Source organism: Scophthalmus maximus, chromosome 22, assembly GCF_022379125.1.
Source record: "Scophthalmus maximus strain ysfricsl-2021 chromosome 22, ASM2237912v1, whole genome shotgun sequence".
Classification (NCBI taxonomy): Eukaryota; Metazoa; Chordata; class Actinopteri; order Pleuronectiformes; family Scophthalmidae; genus Scophthalmus; species Scophthalmus maximus.
In genome coordinates this window covers 13,847,501-13,863,601 of record NC_061536.1, presented here as the reverse complement: position 1 = coordinate 13,863,601, position 16,101 = coordinate 13,847,501, and the positions used below count along the sequence as shown (strand labels likewise).

Here is a 16,101-nt window from a genome sequence, read left to right as displayed (position 1 = left end):
GATGTGATTTCTCTTTTCCTCTCGTCCGGGTCCCTTTCTCCTAATTTGTTCTAATTTCACGCCGTCAATCACCTTGTTCGCTGCGGTGTCTCATCCCTCAAACGTCGGACACCTCATTTCGGAAAGAAAACCATTTCATTTAGATCCCGTCTGCGTCTTCATATCTATCGTGACAGAGTTGACGTACAGGTTGAAATGAGAGAAGTCTCTTTGACAACAGTGAATATCTGCACTTTTATTTTACACCTTTTAGTCCAGAAGCGGGATTTCATTTAATGACATTTTATGCCACTGATTAAATTTTGTAGACCGACTGACGTTGATTTATTTTCACAATGGAACCTTGACATTCGTTATTAAAAGGCTTATGGGGTGAATGTTTTTACTTTAGGTCGCAAGAAACTACAGCACAACACGCCCTCATAATTCAAAGTCAATAATTCGCTCATAACAAAACTTGAATGCATCCAACAGCCCATGACACGATCCTACTAAAGCTGCATTAATCAAACTTTATTTTAAATTTTTTGCATTAAACAAACGGGATCAAATAACTTTCTGTTATCTGCAAAAGAGTCGCCGCGACAAACCAGCGAATCATTTCCTCCCATCAGAAAACCTTCTCTCGCCCGCCTCGCCCCTGCTCTCGCCCGCCACGCCCCTGCTCTCGCCCGCCTCGCTCCTGCTCTCGCCCGCCTCGCCCCTGCTCTCGCCCGCCACGCTCCTGCTCTCGCCCGTCACGCCCCTGCTCTCGCCCGCCTCGCCCCTGCTCTCGCCCGCCTCGCCCCTGCTCTCGCCCGTCACACCTCTGCTCTCGCCCGCCTCGCCCCTGCTCTCGCCCGCCTCGCCCCTGCTCTCGCCCGTCACACCTCTGCTCTCGCCCGCCTTCCAGCCGTCCACCTCTGTTGGCCTTTTATCCTTGTGAAAGTTTTATTAAACACCTGAAACTGCTTTCCTTGTTCTTTATGCATTTTGAGTCAAAAATTTGCTCAAACCGCAAAAATCGACTGAACGGATTTCTATGAAACCTTGGTGGACAGACGGTAAACGGTCCGTATCTATAAAGTCTTAGCGACCAATCGAAGCAATATTACAGTAAAGGTCACATTCACCCGTCACCCGTCTGGGGGTCGACCTCAATCTCCTGAGCTCACCCGCCCCCCCCAGGACGGGACATAATCCGAGAAATAATTTGTTAAATTTAGCGCAGATCCGGGCAAATGGATGGATCCAGGAATTTATTTATTTTACCTTTAACATATGTTTTTTTATATTTCACAGATTTCCCAGGGATTAATTCATGGATCTTGATGAAAAACATATTGAGGGGACTAGTATCTATGAGCGTGTGAGATCTGGTGTGAGCTTGATTGAATTTAAGGACCGACGGGCCCTCGGTGTAGTTCTGCGCTCTACTGAGTGACATTCTAGTTATTGGACTGAAATGTGTTTAGAGCTCCGCGTATCACTCACAATTTGGCCCACTCATTCTTTGATCCGCAAATATGAATCAATATCTGAAACGTAATAACTGAAACGCTGCGCAGTCCGTATTGATTTGCATTTCAGTGCCGAAGCCGGCGCGGGCCGATACAAACACATCAAGTGCTTTGAGGTTGGATGTTTAATGAAAAATGAATGAATGAAAAAGTTAAAAAAATCTATTACACAAGAAGTTTCTGTTGCTGCACTGGTTGATTTGTCGTGCGTTCTTTCCTCCCGTAATGATAAAGTTAACTGACGCTGACACGGAGGGAAAAAAACCCAACGCACCTGCTGACTGGTAAACAAGATGGTCGGCTGATAACGCCACTATGCTAATTGGCCAAGGCACCAGCTCTGAAGTGAAATAAATGGCCCATGCAGCTCTGCGGCCTCCCCGAGAGAGACACATGACAGACACGTGGGATGAAATCATTTGGTGTTGGCTGCAACAGGAAGCTGTCAGGTCGGCGAGGTCGGCCTCGTGAAGACGCCCGGGGAACAGGGAGTGAGGAGACGGAACATGAGGCAAGAGTAGACATGCCCACGACACGTACTGTAACACTGAGGCTGCGTCAAGGACCGGCGCTAACATGTCTATCACGACGAGAACAGACGCCATTTTGACAAAGGTCATTCACGCGAGGGAGGATGTGAAACAGAGATAGAGCATTGAGAGAGAGATGAACATCCGCCTCACCTGGGCTTCATTGTCTTTGAGCAGCCGCTTGGTTCGCGCCCCGCCGGGGTCGTCCGTCACGTTGAGGACCACCACGCTTTTCTTCTCCCAGCCGATGAACGAGCCGTCCGTCATGCCCTCCACCATGGCCAGGAAGTCCTCGTAGCCGTGGTGACGGGTGGTCACCACGGAGAAGGAGGTCCAGTCGTACTCCTCCAGCACCTCGAAGATGACCTCCAGCTGCAGCGAGGTGGCGCAGGTGAACTGGAGGTAGATGGAGCCGCTCTCCTGAAATGAGACAACTATTTTACAACAGTATCACTGTGCTGTGATATTTGTCATGCTGCTTTTTACTATTTTCCAAGGACGTGTCGTGTAACGTGCTACGTACTTCACGGTTTATCTCTAGAACGAGTTTGAGTGGCGACGGAAAAGTTTACCACTGACGCCTCACCTTGCAGGTTGCTGGACCAGATCAAGGTCAGGCATCTCCCAAAAGGTTTGTAGCAGAAACCTTAAGCATTACACTGCAGCTGTATATTCTTTACACTGACTATGAGAAACATTACTATGCTCTCTTTCTGAGAATCAGTAGCCATCTGAGCTAGTTCTCACTGTTCTGGTCATTTCTTTGAGAGAGTTAAAAGTCCTTGGCATCTCAGTGTCAGGTGCTGCAGTCACATTTCATCTGGATGGATTAAGAGCCGCTCACTGGCTGAAGGACAACTTCATTTCTATTGGCTTTTCCTCTGTTGTATTTTTTTTAAAACTAGAAAAAAGGATCAGGATGAAATGAAAATCCGTGTTTTTTGGTGGACAGGTTGGGGAATAACGCTCCGACACAAAGCAAAAGATCTGGACCGCGACGGCGTCCGTGTCCTTCTGTGACCCTGTCCGAAGTTTGAAGCGCTGTTGCTAACAATTCATTATTCAGCTCATTCTGAAACATGAAACAAAGAGGCAGCGAGCACATATTTGAATTAATCATCAACTCTGCATCTGCGGGATGATCAAAGAGGAGCTCGACGGGGCTCACCTCGGGTTAGGCTGCTGCGAATTGGGTCAAATATCAAAACCGGCGTCAGCCCGAGTTATGTTCGGAGCTCGCCTGCTTGTCTCGGCCCTGCTGAGAGGGGAGCTCACAGGGAGCGTGTTGGGAGTGAGCACTGGGGGTGTAGCATGAGACGTGAAACAAAATGTTAGTTTTCCCTTTGGAAGCTGGAGCTCAGATAGAAAAAATTAAAAAAACGCTGTGCGAGCGCTCTTGTCATGCGAGCACTCAACGGAAACAGTGAATGTGACTGATGCCGAGTCCCAAGTCACAGTTTTTGGAAGCGCTGTTGACACAAGGTTGATTGATTCTTGGCAGGAAACAATATCAGGAAACAAGCGTGACTCAGTTTCCCAAAGGCAATTAGGAACTGATTGGAGTTTGGTTATACAAATATTTCCGAAAATGCATACCGCACTCCGGAACCCAACGTGGCCCATGTGTTGGCAAAACCCCCAGAGATCAGGGTCAAAGGAGCGTAGCTCTCCAAGCTCAGTCACAACTGATTCAATCACAGCGGAGGAGCATCTGCCGTCGGAATTCTCCGTTAGCTCTCTTTCCAAATCCAAACGAAGCTGTCAGTTTTTTATATGAGCCAGTGAGGAAGCAAAAACATAACAGCCCTTCACATCCCGATGAAAAGGAAAAATATTCCATGCTGCATATTCATCAGTTTCTCTTTGCTAGTCAAGTAATTTCAGGTTTAAATCAACCAATGGTCGAAAGACAGTGAAGTGTAGCTCGGGCAAGACGACCATCGGACACGAGGAAGAAACTGCAACAATGGCTGAACTTTTTGAGGAGAATCTTTGCAGGTTAGTAAGAAACTACAAACTTTGCTACCACCAGCATTTGCTGTCCTAAGATGCACATGATCAGAACTACTTCCATAGCCGCCATGTTTTGTTGTTGTCAGAAACTCTCGACTCTTCGCTGCCCTCTAGTGGATTTGTTTGGATGTGTCAAGAACACATGGAAGTATGTGGGCAGTGACGGTTACACTGTCTGAAAAGGAGCTATCTCTTTTTGCTCGTACAGGTAGGATTAAGAGTTTACCATTCACAATCAAGTGTTCCCCTCTTTCGTAGACATAATCAAGGGGAAACTGAAGACCCCCATGTTTTTTGAGTGTTGGACAACTTTGGTTGTTTTGTCTTAGCTGAATTTTGAGAACAGCTTGAACTCTGTGATTGTAGAACAAGTTGAAGGATCCAACGGGTGGATCCTTCCCAGCCCAAGATAAGATATAAGATAAGATATTCCTTTATCATCCCACAACGGGGATATTTGGGACGACCTATCCCAGGATTCATCCCACCACCATGAACACAGCTGCTCCTGAAGATGATGTGTTCCAAGCTGAGGGTGCGGTACATCAACTGTTACCGCAGCCGACGTCACAGTCATGTAAAATTACAAGAACCACATCGTGCTGTCAAGAGGATCCACTTAAAACAAATTGCTGAATATATCTCCCCTGTCAGGCTAAACGGCTTCGTTAGCTTGATGTACTTATCACTGTCCGTCAGCAAAACACTGCCATTTGTCACACACACAAATAAGCCAGTTGGCGAGATGGCAGCCAATAATTTAGTCTGCGAGCTGGACTCATAAAACGAGGTGACACGTCAGAAACTCTTACTGTACTCCGTCCAAATCACTGAACTGACGATTAAAATGTTCAGATAAAGCATGTTGATTAAAATACACCTCGTTTCTATGGATACTCTTTATCGGTTTGCAATAAAAATGTCACATTTACAGGCACATTTCCTCTGCTCAGTAACCAGAGTCACCTCCGATGCTGCACCAGACAGAACTAGAGCAACTCTGACAACATTTTAATTTTGCACGTCGCCGTCATCATCGCTGCCTGATAACGGGGTCAGAGCGGCATGTTTTCTGAAATGTTTCAGAAAATAACTGCATCCTATTGGGAACTGGAGCAAATCACAGATTTTCTTCCCTCAGCTCCATTTTCTGTTGTCACGACTACAGATATACAGACTTCGGTCACGTCTTCATCGGCCACGCGGCCGAGGGAATAAGTCACGACGAGAGCATTTCTCTTCAAGGGTATAAAGTCTGAGCTCTTTGTTTTGGTTTTATGGCCGCCAAGTTTTGTGGTTCAGTCTCACCGCTCTCAATCAAACCTGTTTCCAACCCCGGCAGGCAGCTTGTTTTTTGGCAAGAAAGCTGCGATAAATACATGTACACTTCCTTCCCAGCACAAGGCAGTAACCACGACAAAGTTAATGGAGCAATTAGCCTCTAAGGAGACAAATTTCCCACTTTAGGAGTCGGTGGAGACCAAAACTGAGCCACCATCAGGTGGTCAAAAACTCATGCAAATAGATGTAATTGTGTCCCCACGTGTGCTGGTTGTCTAAAGAGGCAACTATTAACTGTGATGATAAAGCTAACGCTGTGTTTACATCGACAAAGTGGATCAACGGTGCTTTAATTTTGAATGAAATGTGTTCACCCACACCGGAAAGTCAATTTCTTATTTGACAATCAATGTTTAATTATTCATACATCAAATAAAATATTTAGAAGGAATTAAAACCTAACCTCAAATGATCAACAGTTGCCGACTGACGGCCTGCAGAACACGAGTCTCTAAATACTTCAACATTAAAGGAAAACGATTCCCTGTGCCAACACTGATTAACTGATTCAAAACATAATCTGAGTTATGTCGGTGTATCCCGTAATCCCAATCAAAGTACCGTATCTCCTTTCAGTTAAGTCCATTTCAACGTTAAGTAATGCTTTTTCTTTTCTTTTTTTACCTGTGGCTCTCGTCCCAGACTGGCCCCTCCCCCGACGGCGACCACGGGAACCCCCGTCTGCGCAGAGACGAACTCCAGCATGGGGGCCAGGGGGGCGCGGTTCGGCGGCGGCGGCCTCTCCTCCTCAAATACCAAACCCTGGAAGTGGAACAAAAGGTTGCACAAGAGCGTCACATCAACCTCGTTCGAGTCCACCGTTTCATGGTGCGCCTCATCCGATTTTATATTCATCGAGCGACGCTGCCGTTCCTTCTACTCTTATTCTTCCAAAGCCTTGAGAATAAATTAAAGGCTGAACAAGTGAGCAGAAATATAGTGGACGATGAGTTCACGGTGTGCAGGGTGACAGCTCATGTTCCAGTAAAGACAAGTAGCTCATCTGCTGAGGAAAAACCAAACATTGCAGGCGTTTGTCGAGGTTTAGTGAAGTAATGAAACCGCTTCTGGAGGCTGCTGCTGCTGCTGCTCTGCTTGGCAATCAGTGTACAAAGAGATAAAAATCAGAATGAAGCCCCTGCAGTGGACTGGCGTCCCGTCGGGAGACGAGCGGCGTGCGTTGTACCTGTACAGCTTAAGTTGCTTCGCACCGCAGAAACAACAGATAAGCTCCCGGCCGCCTCGGCTCCTGCCGGGTTCCACTAACAGGTGTGGCTGCTGCATTACACGCTCAACAACTGCAGCAGGAATAAAAAAAAATCTATGTCTTTGCACAAATGTTCTGGCGACAAGCTCTTTTTTTTTTTTTTTTTTTTTTTTTGCGCTCAGCTTTCTAGAAAACACACCTGTCACCAGCGCGAATGAATTCAGGATAAATGCACGAGGGTCGGGCGATCGCCGCCGCGCTGGGAGGATACGAGGAGGAGCCGCCTTGATGACTTGACGCTTGTTTTCCTGTAGCGATTGCGGGGGAAAGCAAATTGAAGCTAAGTGCAGCCGACAGCTCAATTCTCACAGGGACGCATTTGATATGCTAATAGGCTACGGGACACGACCTGGAAGTAAGATAGCGAACGTTACTTACAAAGAGTCGGTATCGCATTTGATTTAAGGCATCAAAGTCCCGTTGACTGTTTTCCAACGTGACGATTAATCAAGAGACGGACAGATGAGACACAGATTCAGATAAACAGATACATGCATTATGCTATGAGTGAGGGAATGAATGAGTGAATGAAGAGGATGTGGCATGTAGTGTGAGATATTACCTCCGTCAAGTACGACCACAAGCAGCTCTCAGACATCCCGTCACAAGTGTCTTACTATGAATGAATGAGGGAATCAACGGGTTAAATCAACAAACTGCACAATGAACAATGAGTGAATGAATGAACCAATGTGTTTGTGATCTTTGTAAAACACAACGGAAAGAACAGTGGTACAAACGAGAAAACGTTGAAGGTATGATCGGAAAGTCGTGACGCTGCGTATCATCGTCAGATGTTGAGAGAGCAGAATTCTGAATATTGCAGTTACGTTTGTGGGGTTTGTGTGTGTGTGTGTGTTTGTGTGTGTCAGTGTGTGTGTTAGACTTTGTGCAGATCTTCAAAGAATCATTTGTCAATCAATGGTTTATCGTCTGAAGTGCTGGGACCTTAAAAACCTGGTGACATTGTTTGGGTTTGTTGGAAGCGATGCTGAGAGATCTGTGTGAGAGGCGGGTCACTGACCTGCAGTGGTGTGGTGGCCAGCAGCTCACACAGCTGCAGCAGCAGGCTGCCCGGGCTGCTCTCGTTCACAGTCAGGTAGATGACATTGGCCTGACCCGACGGCGTCATCACCGTCTCCCCCACGAGCGCCGCCAGCGACAAGGACGACAGGGAGGAGGACAACGAGGCCATCGCAGCCACTCCGGCCAACGCAGCTGTGTCCGTCACTCCCCTTCCTCCTCCTACTCCTCCTCCTCCCCCCGGACCGCTCCCCGGACCGGGCCCCAGCCCTGGCCCCGGCCCCGGCTGGCCGACCCCCGCGCCTCCCACCGCTCCGGTTGTCTCCGGGAGTAGGGAGGAGCCCGAGTGGACCACGGCGATGTTGACCCCACCCGAGTCCCTCTCTCTCTCCCGGGGCCGCAGCAGCAGGGGGGGCGAGGGGCGTGCGGGCCCCGTGCAGGCCAGGATCGCCAATAGCAGTGAGAGGGCAGGCCTTGGGGCCACCATGGGGTAAAGGCAGGACCAGTGGCCGCTGTCGGATGGGGGTTCGACAGGTGAGGCCGAGTGGGGTGTGGGGATGCGGGGACAATGGGTGACGTCTGAGGGGGAGAAGGGAGGACAGCTCACGGTGCTTCACCTGATGAGGAGAGGCGACGCTGGAGAGGAGACAAAGGAGGAGAAACAGTGTCATTGTCAAAACTCTCCCACATACGTGTGTTTCGCGTGAGGATTATCTCATTTCATGAGGCTGTTATGACACACTGATTCTCCAGCAAACAATATGAATGAGTGACTCATACAATACACCTACTCATCCTCCTGCTGCTGCTGCAAACCTGCAAAACACGAAAAAGGGATTTGAGCCGAGCCGGAGCTGCACACGCTGCCTTAATGCTGTTTACGTCGCTAATAATGAAAAAAAACAACCCCCGATGACATTTCGGATTTACCAGGACAACAGTCAAAAGATAACTTTTCCCACTCAGGAAGGGGATTGGGACTTTCTGTTTTGAATTATTAATTAGTAGTTCCCACTTTTGCCAGTTCTTGCACATTCTGGTGCCACTAACAGAATTTACTGTGGCTTTTTTTTTTTACTATGGCTGCAACAAAAACAAAAACTGCAAAATTTAGCACCGTACACCGACAGTAATGCGCACTTACAAGGTGCAGTACGGGATTCACACACAGCAAAGGTGTCCGACTGCAGAAGTCAGCCGAAGGGGAAGTAAATCACAGTTTGCCAGGTCAGGTTAATTTCCTTCGAGACAGAAAGATCAGAAAAGTGGTTCTCAACTATAATTAATGAATTCCTTTTTTTTACTTGCGTGGACGGGCCCAGAGGAGCGGGCCAGAGCAGCAGCACGGAGAATAAGTGGTGACTAGAGTACAAGCAGAAATAAGGAAAGCAGAGAAAGAGTTGCAGGTGCTGCAGGGAGGGAAGATGAACTGAGGGACGGAGGGAGGATTAGACAAGAGCGGGAGGATGGACGCAGTGTTTGTAAGGGAGAGGAAAACAGTTCAGAATGAAACCTGCATTAGTATGAGAGTGAAAAAGAAAGATAGAGTAGTGGGTGAGTGGGTGGAGGAAACAGAGATATGATACGATTCATTGATTCACAGTGAAAGTTCAATTGCCCCAATTTTATCGACCATACGCAGATGATGAAATATTCTATAACAGTAAAACTAGTACTGCTTGATTTCATAAAGACTGCAGGTGATCTCTGGGACGAAGGATTGAGGTAAACACAGTCATGACACAGTCATGATTGAGGTAAACACAGTCATGACTTCCGGGAAAATGTCTGCAGAAAGTACATCTGGACGTTCTCCGGAGTTTTGTTTACAGTCATCAACACGGCCGCTCGCTGTGAATTCTCCGGCTGGCTTCTCACATGGGCTTACTCGGACATTCTCCGGAGATTATACTAGGGGGGCTGGCAGGAGAAAAATTGTGCGGATCAACATTTGCGTCCTAACATACAGCTCCTCTGGAGAAGTTCAGGGACGACGTCCGGACGTCGGTGAACGTTGGAAAGCAGCTTTACAGTCGCTGAAAGATGTCAAATAAATATAAATGGAGATCATCTGATGCTTGGATCACACCCTCAATACTTAGTTGACTTGACTATGTCATGGAGACAAAACACAGATATGGAAGTCCTAATTTGCAAACTCAATCTCAAAAACTTGTCCCTAGTCAGATTTGTATGTGTTTCAGTTTGCTGATTTTGTCTGAGGCGGCATCTTGTATCTGGTTCAAATAAATTGACGGGTGTGTCACGTGTCACGTTACCGGACCAGGAACACGTTTATGTCTTCATGTCATCGCTGCTGCAGCGGCCTGGAGCCTTTTCACACATCTGGGAGCCACCAAGAACACAAACATCTACTTCGGGGTTAAACATCTCGCTCGAGGGAATCTCAACAGAAGCTGAGGGAGTGAAGAAAGATGGTTTTCAGCACTCAGATTAAATGTTTCACCAATATAATAAAACACTGTGCACATTGTGTTCGGTCGTACTGAAGAGTTTTGTGAACACGTCCGTCGCTGCAAGGGGAAACAGACACTGTAGAAAAAATGTAAAAGTGCCAAAGCGCTTTAATAATCACTCACAGTGTATGGAAACATTTAAGTTAGCCTGAAAATATATATATTTTTATATGCAGATTTTTTTTTTTAAGCTAAAGACAGTATAGGGTTATGTCAATCAAAGATTGCACCTGTATGTTAGACCTTTATTTTAAATGAACTGTTGTCTGAAAAATGCTCTTCTCTTTGTGGGAACTTGCAAAAATCCAAGCAGCAATGTAGATTTTCCTTGGAAAACTAATAAACTTCACTTAAATTCAACAATATCAAAATCTTAAAGCAAAGGTGTGGATGCTGGAGATGTTTGGCGTGACCATCTGAGAAGGAGTCTGGTAACAGGCATGAATGAAAACAGCTGATGAAAGCATGACTCCCGCGCTCTGCCTGAACTAAAACCGTGCTCCACTTATGAATTTGTGAAACCTATATGAAGACTGAACGATGCCAGGACGCATAAGAAAAGATTCAACAGAGCAAACTAATAACCAACATTATCCAAATGCAATATTAACAAACGAGGGAGTTTATTGCAAGATGATTTATCTTTATGGCTCTTTAAAAGGCGTTTAAATGTCTTTAATAAGCTCCTTTGTCTCTGAAATGTTATTGTCTTGGATTTTTCCTTTTCCGCTCTGTGAATTCTTCTAAATCAGAAACCTTCTGCAGAAAATGCTCAAGTTTGTCAGAGATTGTCTATTGTACGAAGAGCGGATGAAGCCAGAACGATGGATGAACAGCACATAACTAGATGTTAATGAACTAGTCTCAGTGTTTAAAAAAAACTTTTTACAGACACAGTTTTGAGTTCTGGAGCTCCAATCTAAGGGACCTTGAAATCAACAGGCTATGACATAACATAATTATTTTCTAGCAAGTGTCACTTTGAACGGTGAACATCACACTGTGTGTCGATCACATCTTTCACTGCATATTAATGCACCTTCACCGATTCACAATGGATTTCTAAAATATCTGGGAACCAGTTTTTATCTGCGCGAGAGCAGAATAGTCCCAGTTGTATCTGTAGCATCCTCAGACTATCTGACGCCGTCAGATCCCCTCAGCTGGATACGTTCAATACATTCAAGAAGTTACTCAGGGCTGTAATTAACACACGTACACACACTTGCGACTTCAAACAACCTCATCTCAGTCAGTGTGGTTTCATCATCGGCTTCCAAAAAAACATCCAGGGAAGGTGTGGAAACATCTTTGTTGTTTTCAGCGTCAGGGGTTTAAATTTGGGCGGCGTGATGATAACTAGGTCAGACGGCATCCTGGTCCGAGGGGGAAATTGGGGCGTCTGCTACTGAAAACACAACCTGACTCTTCAGTGCAACACTGTCAGCGGCAGAGGAGGCAGAACTGGAAGGGATCATGGAGAATGAATCACATCTTCAGAGAGAGCTGGGCGCCGCTCTCGGTTGTTAAGGCTCTTTGTTCGTGGACAGAAGAAGGTGAAGAAGGTGAAACTCTCAGGACCTTCGACTGCAGCTCAGCTCAGCGTTGACAGTGTTAACTGTCTCAATCTGCCCTGTGAGGATTTCACCGTGTGGCGGAAAATGGAACATGAACGGATGGATATGAGACCTGTATTCTCTGAAATGACCTGCAGAGGGCGACTGGCTGTCAAGCTATGGTCCGTTTACAGTCAAATTGACGATAAAGCACTGGAGCGAGGAGACAGTGTGATTGACAGCTAGTACCGTCCAATAGGTGGATGCGCTCTCACTCGGACTCCACCCCTTGCTCCTCCACATATGGTTACTTGTGGTTTCCAAAAAACAACAACAAGATGGCGCTAAAGTAGAGGCTTGGAAACAGCAGCTCACAAACCAAAGGGCGACGCCACGGTGGGTGGCCACTTTTGAGCCTTGGGCAAATGGGGATCTATTGGGCAACTGTTGGACCACTCACGGAAACAAACAATAAAGAATTGGTGCAAATTCAATGACGGTCTCACAGAAAAGCCTGCGTGTGAATCGTAGGCGTGATGCCACGTAGCCTTAAACACCAGCCGTTAGACACGTCGTGTGCAGCGGCGTGAGGACCGACAGCTGGTGGGACGCCGGCCGGGCCTCGGCCCTCAGCGGCTGGATGGAACAGTGAATCCTGCCACAAATATAATTCTTAACGTTTCCGCTTGGAGTTATTGATTCAGGAAGCTCAGTATTTAGTTCTAAATAAAAACTACATTTGGACTGATATTGTCAGTTTGATTAAGCGTGATGAAGATTCCTTATTATCTTTTTATTTTCTTCAAAATCCTGCTCATTGCTGCTGCAGTGACCCATTTTCCCTCCGGTGTCGTTCAAGATCTCGTCTCGCTCTACACTACGCCGCCTTATCTTTCTCCAGAGGACGAGATTATCGCGTCCGTATCGATTGGAGCTAACACGTGCTGAGTGCTTGTGTCGATTCACGTAGCCAGAAGAGCAGGAGTGTTGAAAAGATTTTTCTCCCACTTAGCAGCTGGTTTCGTGTGGCGGAGATGATCTCCCCCGCCGCAAGCTACAAACTAATCGGACAAGTTGTGAGTAGTGAAATGAACAACCCATGAGATGCATCGCTCTCTGGAAATTACTACGGCTGTAAAGAAAGAATGTCCCTACAGGTTCAATAAAACACATCAGGATGAGAATGGAATCAAACTGCACACATGGTGGAAGGTTTCCTGATCTGTAGAAACCAAATGGACTTCGTAGATGGATGAAGAAAATTTTAACAAACATGACGTTTAAAAAATTTAAATATTGTGTTTTAATTTGAAATGTGGTTGGATGTTAGTATGAAAAGATAAACAAGTAAGTTGTACGTTTTTCCCCCTGTAATTCTGGTGGTCGCTGACGTCCAGACAGCCTATAGCTGCGTCCCAATTCAGGCTCCGCCTCCTTCGGAAGCTACATGTGAAGACTGATGCATCACAGTGGCACGGCTCCGTCGGATCCTCCGTTGGTCGGGAGTGGAAGTTCGCCGTATCTATCCCAGAATTCATTGCACGCCTTCGACAAACTTTCGAACCGTGGGCCCCTGCAGCTCCGTTGCTGCTGTGCGTTCACACCGAACACAAAGAACGCGAGAATTCCTTCAAGAATGTTGTTGTGTTGTTTCTTTTGCTTGTGTATTTTACACTTGAATATGTTATAGAATCAATTGATTATTGAATATCATCAGTACTATTAAAAAGCATTATTGAACAGAAGGGGGGGGGGGTAGGACTGGATGAACATGTAGCTTCTCCTACTCCCTTTCAGATGGATAGTGTTTTATAATATTATATTGTGAAGGGCTGTGATGGACATAGCAGGCATATTTATATTTGATTGATTCTTTACATAACTATACAGTATATTCACATATCCTTGGGGGTATAGTGTGATTTTGTGAGGGTGAAAGGAAAAAATGACCAACATCAACAGTCTCTCAGCAACAAAAGGCAAATGTTATAGATGCAGAGGAAAAAGAAACCATGAATAAATCAACCCATAGAGAGATGAAACCATAGAGGAGAGGAACCACAGACAGAGCTGTGGAGACTCTGGATCAGTCCAGATCAATTTGGGTCCAATGATCCACAGAAGTGAACGGTTCACGTCCTCCGGAGCTTTGAGCTCCGAGCTCGGCTGCTGCTCCCCCGCGGATTAATTACATCTCTGCTCGTGGCGTCCAGGAGTTTCATGTTGCCGTGGGTTTTTTCCTCTTTTAAATATGTATTTCTTCTCAGTCTTTTTGATGGAACTCGCTTGCTCTCATGCCGGCGCCACAGTCCGCCCTGCTCCTCCTCCCGCTGAGAGCTGCGGCGGTATGAATTAGCTTTGCGTCGCTCTGGTCACATCTCTCACACGAGACCCGGTGGCTTTCCACTGTAGAGGACGGTTCGTTCACCGCCGTGCTCATTGTGGTCAAATGTTACGTACGATACGTACGATGGGCTCAGGTTATCGGCGCGATGTACATGAGGGTTAAACTGAAAGAATGTGAAAGGATGTGCGACAGTCTTCTCCCTCCGTTGATATAAACTCAAAATGGCCTTAGACAAGTGTCATTTGCTGCCAAACTCTGTCAAAAGAGCAGAGAGTCTGTGGTTTCATCTTCACGTCGTACAGTTCATTGATCCGCCCAGAAAATAACAAATAAAATGCTCGAGAAACTGCACGTTGGCTTTTAGAAAAGGAAGTCGGCGGTAATGTACGCGAGCCGCACGGGCGGGGAAATGATGTTTCATCCACGTTGTGATTTATGGAGCAAAAAGAATCTCTGTCGACAGCAAAAAGAAAAGAAAAAGAGAGAGAGAAGGAAGGTTGGGAAGCGTCAAAACGGTGGAATGGTCCTTTAAACAAAGCCCCAGTGTGACGACGAAATTGTGTTTTTCATGGTCAATCGATGAAGCCACACATGAGCTCTCTTCCTCCGATCATCTTCCTCCCCTCATCTTCCTCTCCCTCATCTTCCTCCCCCTCATCTTCCTCCCATCATCTTCCTCTCCCTCGTCTTCCTCTCCCTCATCTTCCTCCCATCATCTTCCTCTCCCTCATCTTCCTCCCCTCATCTTCCTCTCCCTCATCTTCCTCCACTCATCTTCCTCTCCCTCATCTTCCTCCCCTCATCTTCCTCCCCCTCATCTTCCTCCGATCATCTTCCTCCCCTCATCTTCCTCTCCCTCATCTTCCTCCCCCTCATCTTCCTCCCATCATCTTCCTCTCCCTCGTCTTCCTCTCCCTCATCTTCCTCCCATCATCTTCCTCTCCCTCATCTTCCTCCCCTCATCTTCCTCTCCCTCATCTTCCTCCCCTCATCTTCCTCTCCCTCATCTTCCTCCCCTCATCTTCCTCCCATCATCTTCCTCCCCTCATCTTCCTCTCCCTCTCTTTCTCCCCTCATCTTCCTCCCATGATCTTCCTCCCCTCATCTTCCTCTCCCTCTCTTTCTCCCCTCATCTTCCTCTCCCTCTCTTCCTCTCCCTCATCTTCCTCTCCCTCTTTTCCTCCCCTCATCTTCCTCTCCCTCGTCTTCCTCTCCCTCATCTTCCTCTCCTCATCTTCCTCCCATCATCTTCCTCCCCCTCATCTTCCTCCCATCATCTTCCTCCCCTCATCTTCCTCTCCCTCTTTTCCTCCCCTCATCTTCCTCCCCTCATCTTCCTCCCCCTCATCTTCCTCCCATCATCTTCCTCCCCTCATCTTCCTCTCCCTCTCTTTCTCCCCTCATCTTCCTCCCATGATCTTCCTCCCCTCATCTTCCTCTCCCTCTCTTCCTCCCCTCATCTTCCTCTCCCTCTCTTCCTCTCCCTCATCTTCCTCTCCCTCTTTTCCTCCCCTCATCTTCCTCTCCCTCGTCTTCCTCTCCCTCATCTTCCTCTCCTCATCTTCCTCCCATCATCTTCCTCCCCCTCATCTTCCTCCCATCATCTTCCTCCCCTCATCTTCCTCTCCCTCTTTTCGTCCCCTCATCTTCCTCACCCTAATCTTCCTCCCCTCATCTTCCTCTCCCTAATCTTCCTCTCGCACTTTTCCTTCCTCTTGCTCCCAATTCCAGCCGAAGCCATATTTCCTATCGTCCCCTCCTCCTCTTCCTCTTCCCTTCATTTCTTCTTCTCCTCTCTTTCAACGTGCCTCCCCTCCTCCAACCTCTTCCTCCTCCTCTTCCTCTCCTGTGGGCCATCAGAATTCATTACAGGCTGAGCTGATTCATGGCTCAGTCGCACACCATTGGAAGGCGCGGAGGCAGGCCCATAAATCTGCGGCTGCACACTTCTACTACACACACACACACACACACACACACACACACACAAAAATACATTGCACGCATATCAGCATATCAAAGACACGGTGAACACGAACACGCGCAAG

General features: G+C 47.1%; 1 protein-coding gene across 3 annotated transcripts in view; it reads right to left on the bottom strand.

Annotated features, from left to right (window-relative positions):
- Window positions 1-16,101, bottom strand: part of grin2da (glutamate receptor, ionotropic, N-methyl D-aspartate 2D, a) — a 145,788-nt gene that overhangs the window by 68,895 nt on the left and 60,792 nt on the right. For 2 of the 3 annotated variants that reach the window (XM_047330326.1, XM_047330327.1), the window contains exons 2-4: window positions 7,675-8,309; window positions 6,008-6,145; window positions 2,183-2,449 (exon numbers count right to left, since the gene is read on the bottom strand). In XM_047330326.1, the coding sequence (XP_047186282.1) occupies window positions 2,183-2,449; window positions 6,008-6,145; window positions 7,675-8,160 (891 nt within the window). In that variant the 5' untranslated portion in view covers window positions 8,161-8,309. Of the gene's footprint in view, window positions 1-2,182; window positions 2,450-6,007; window positions 6,146-7,212; window positions 7,267-7,674; window positions 8,310-16,101 lie in introns of those variants that run through there. The other variant, XM_047330328.1, reaches the window with a different exon arrangement.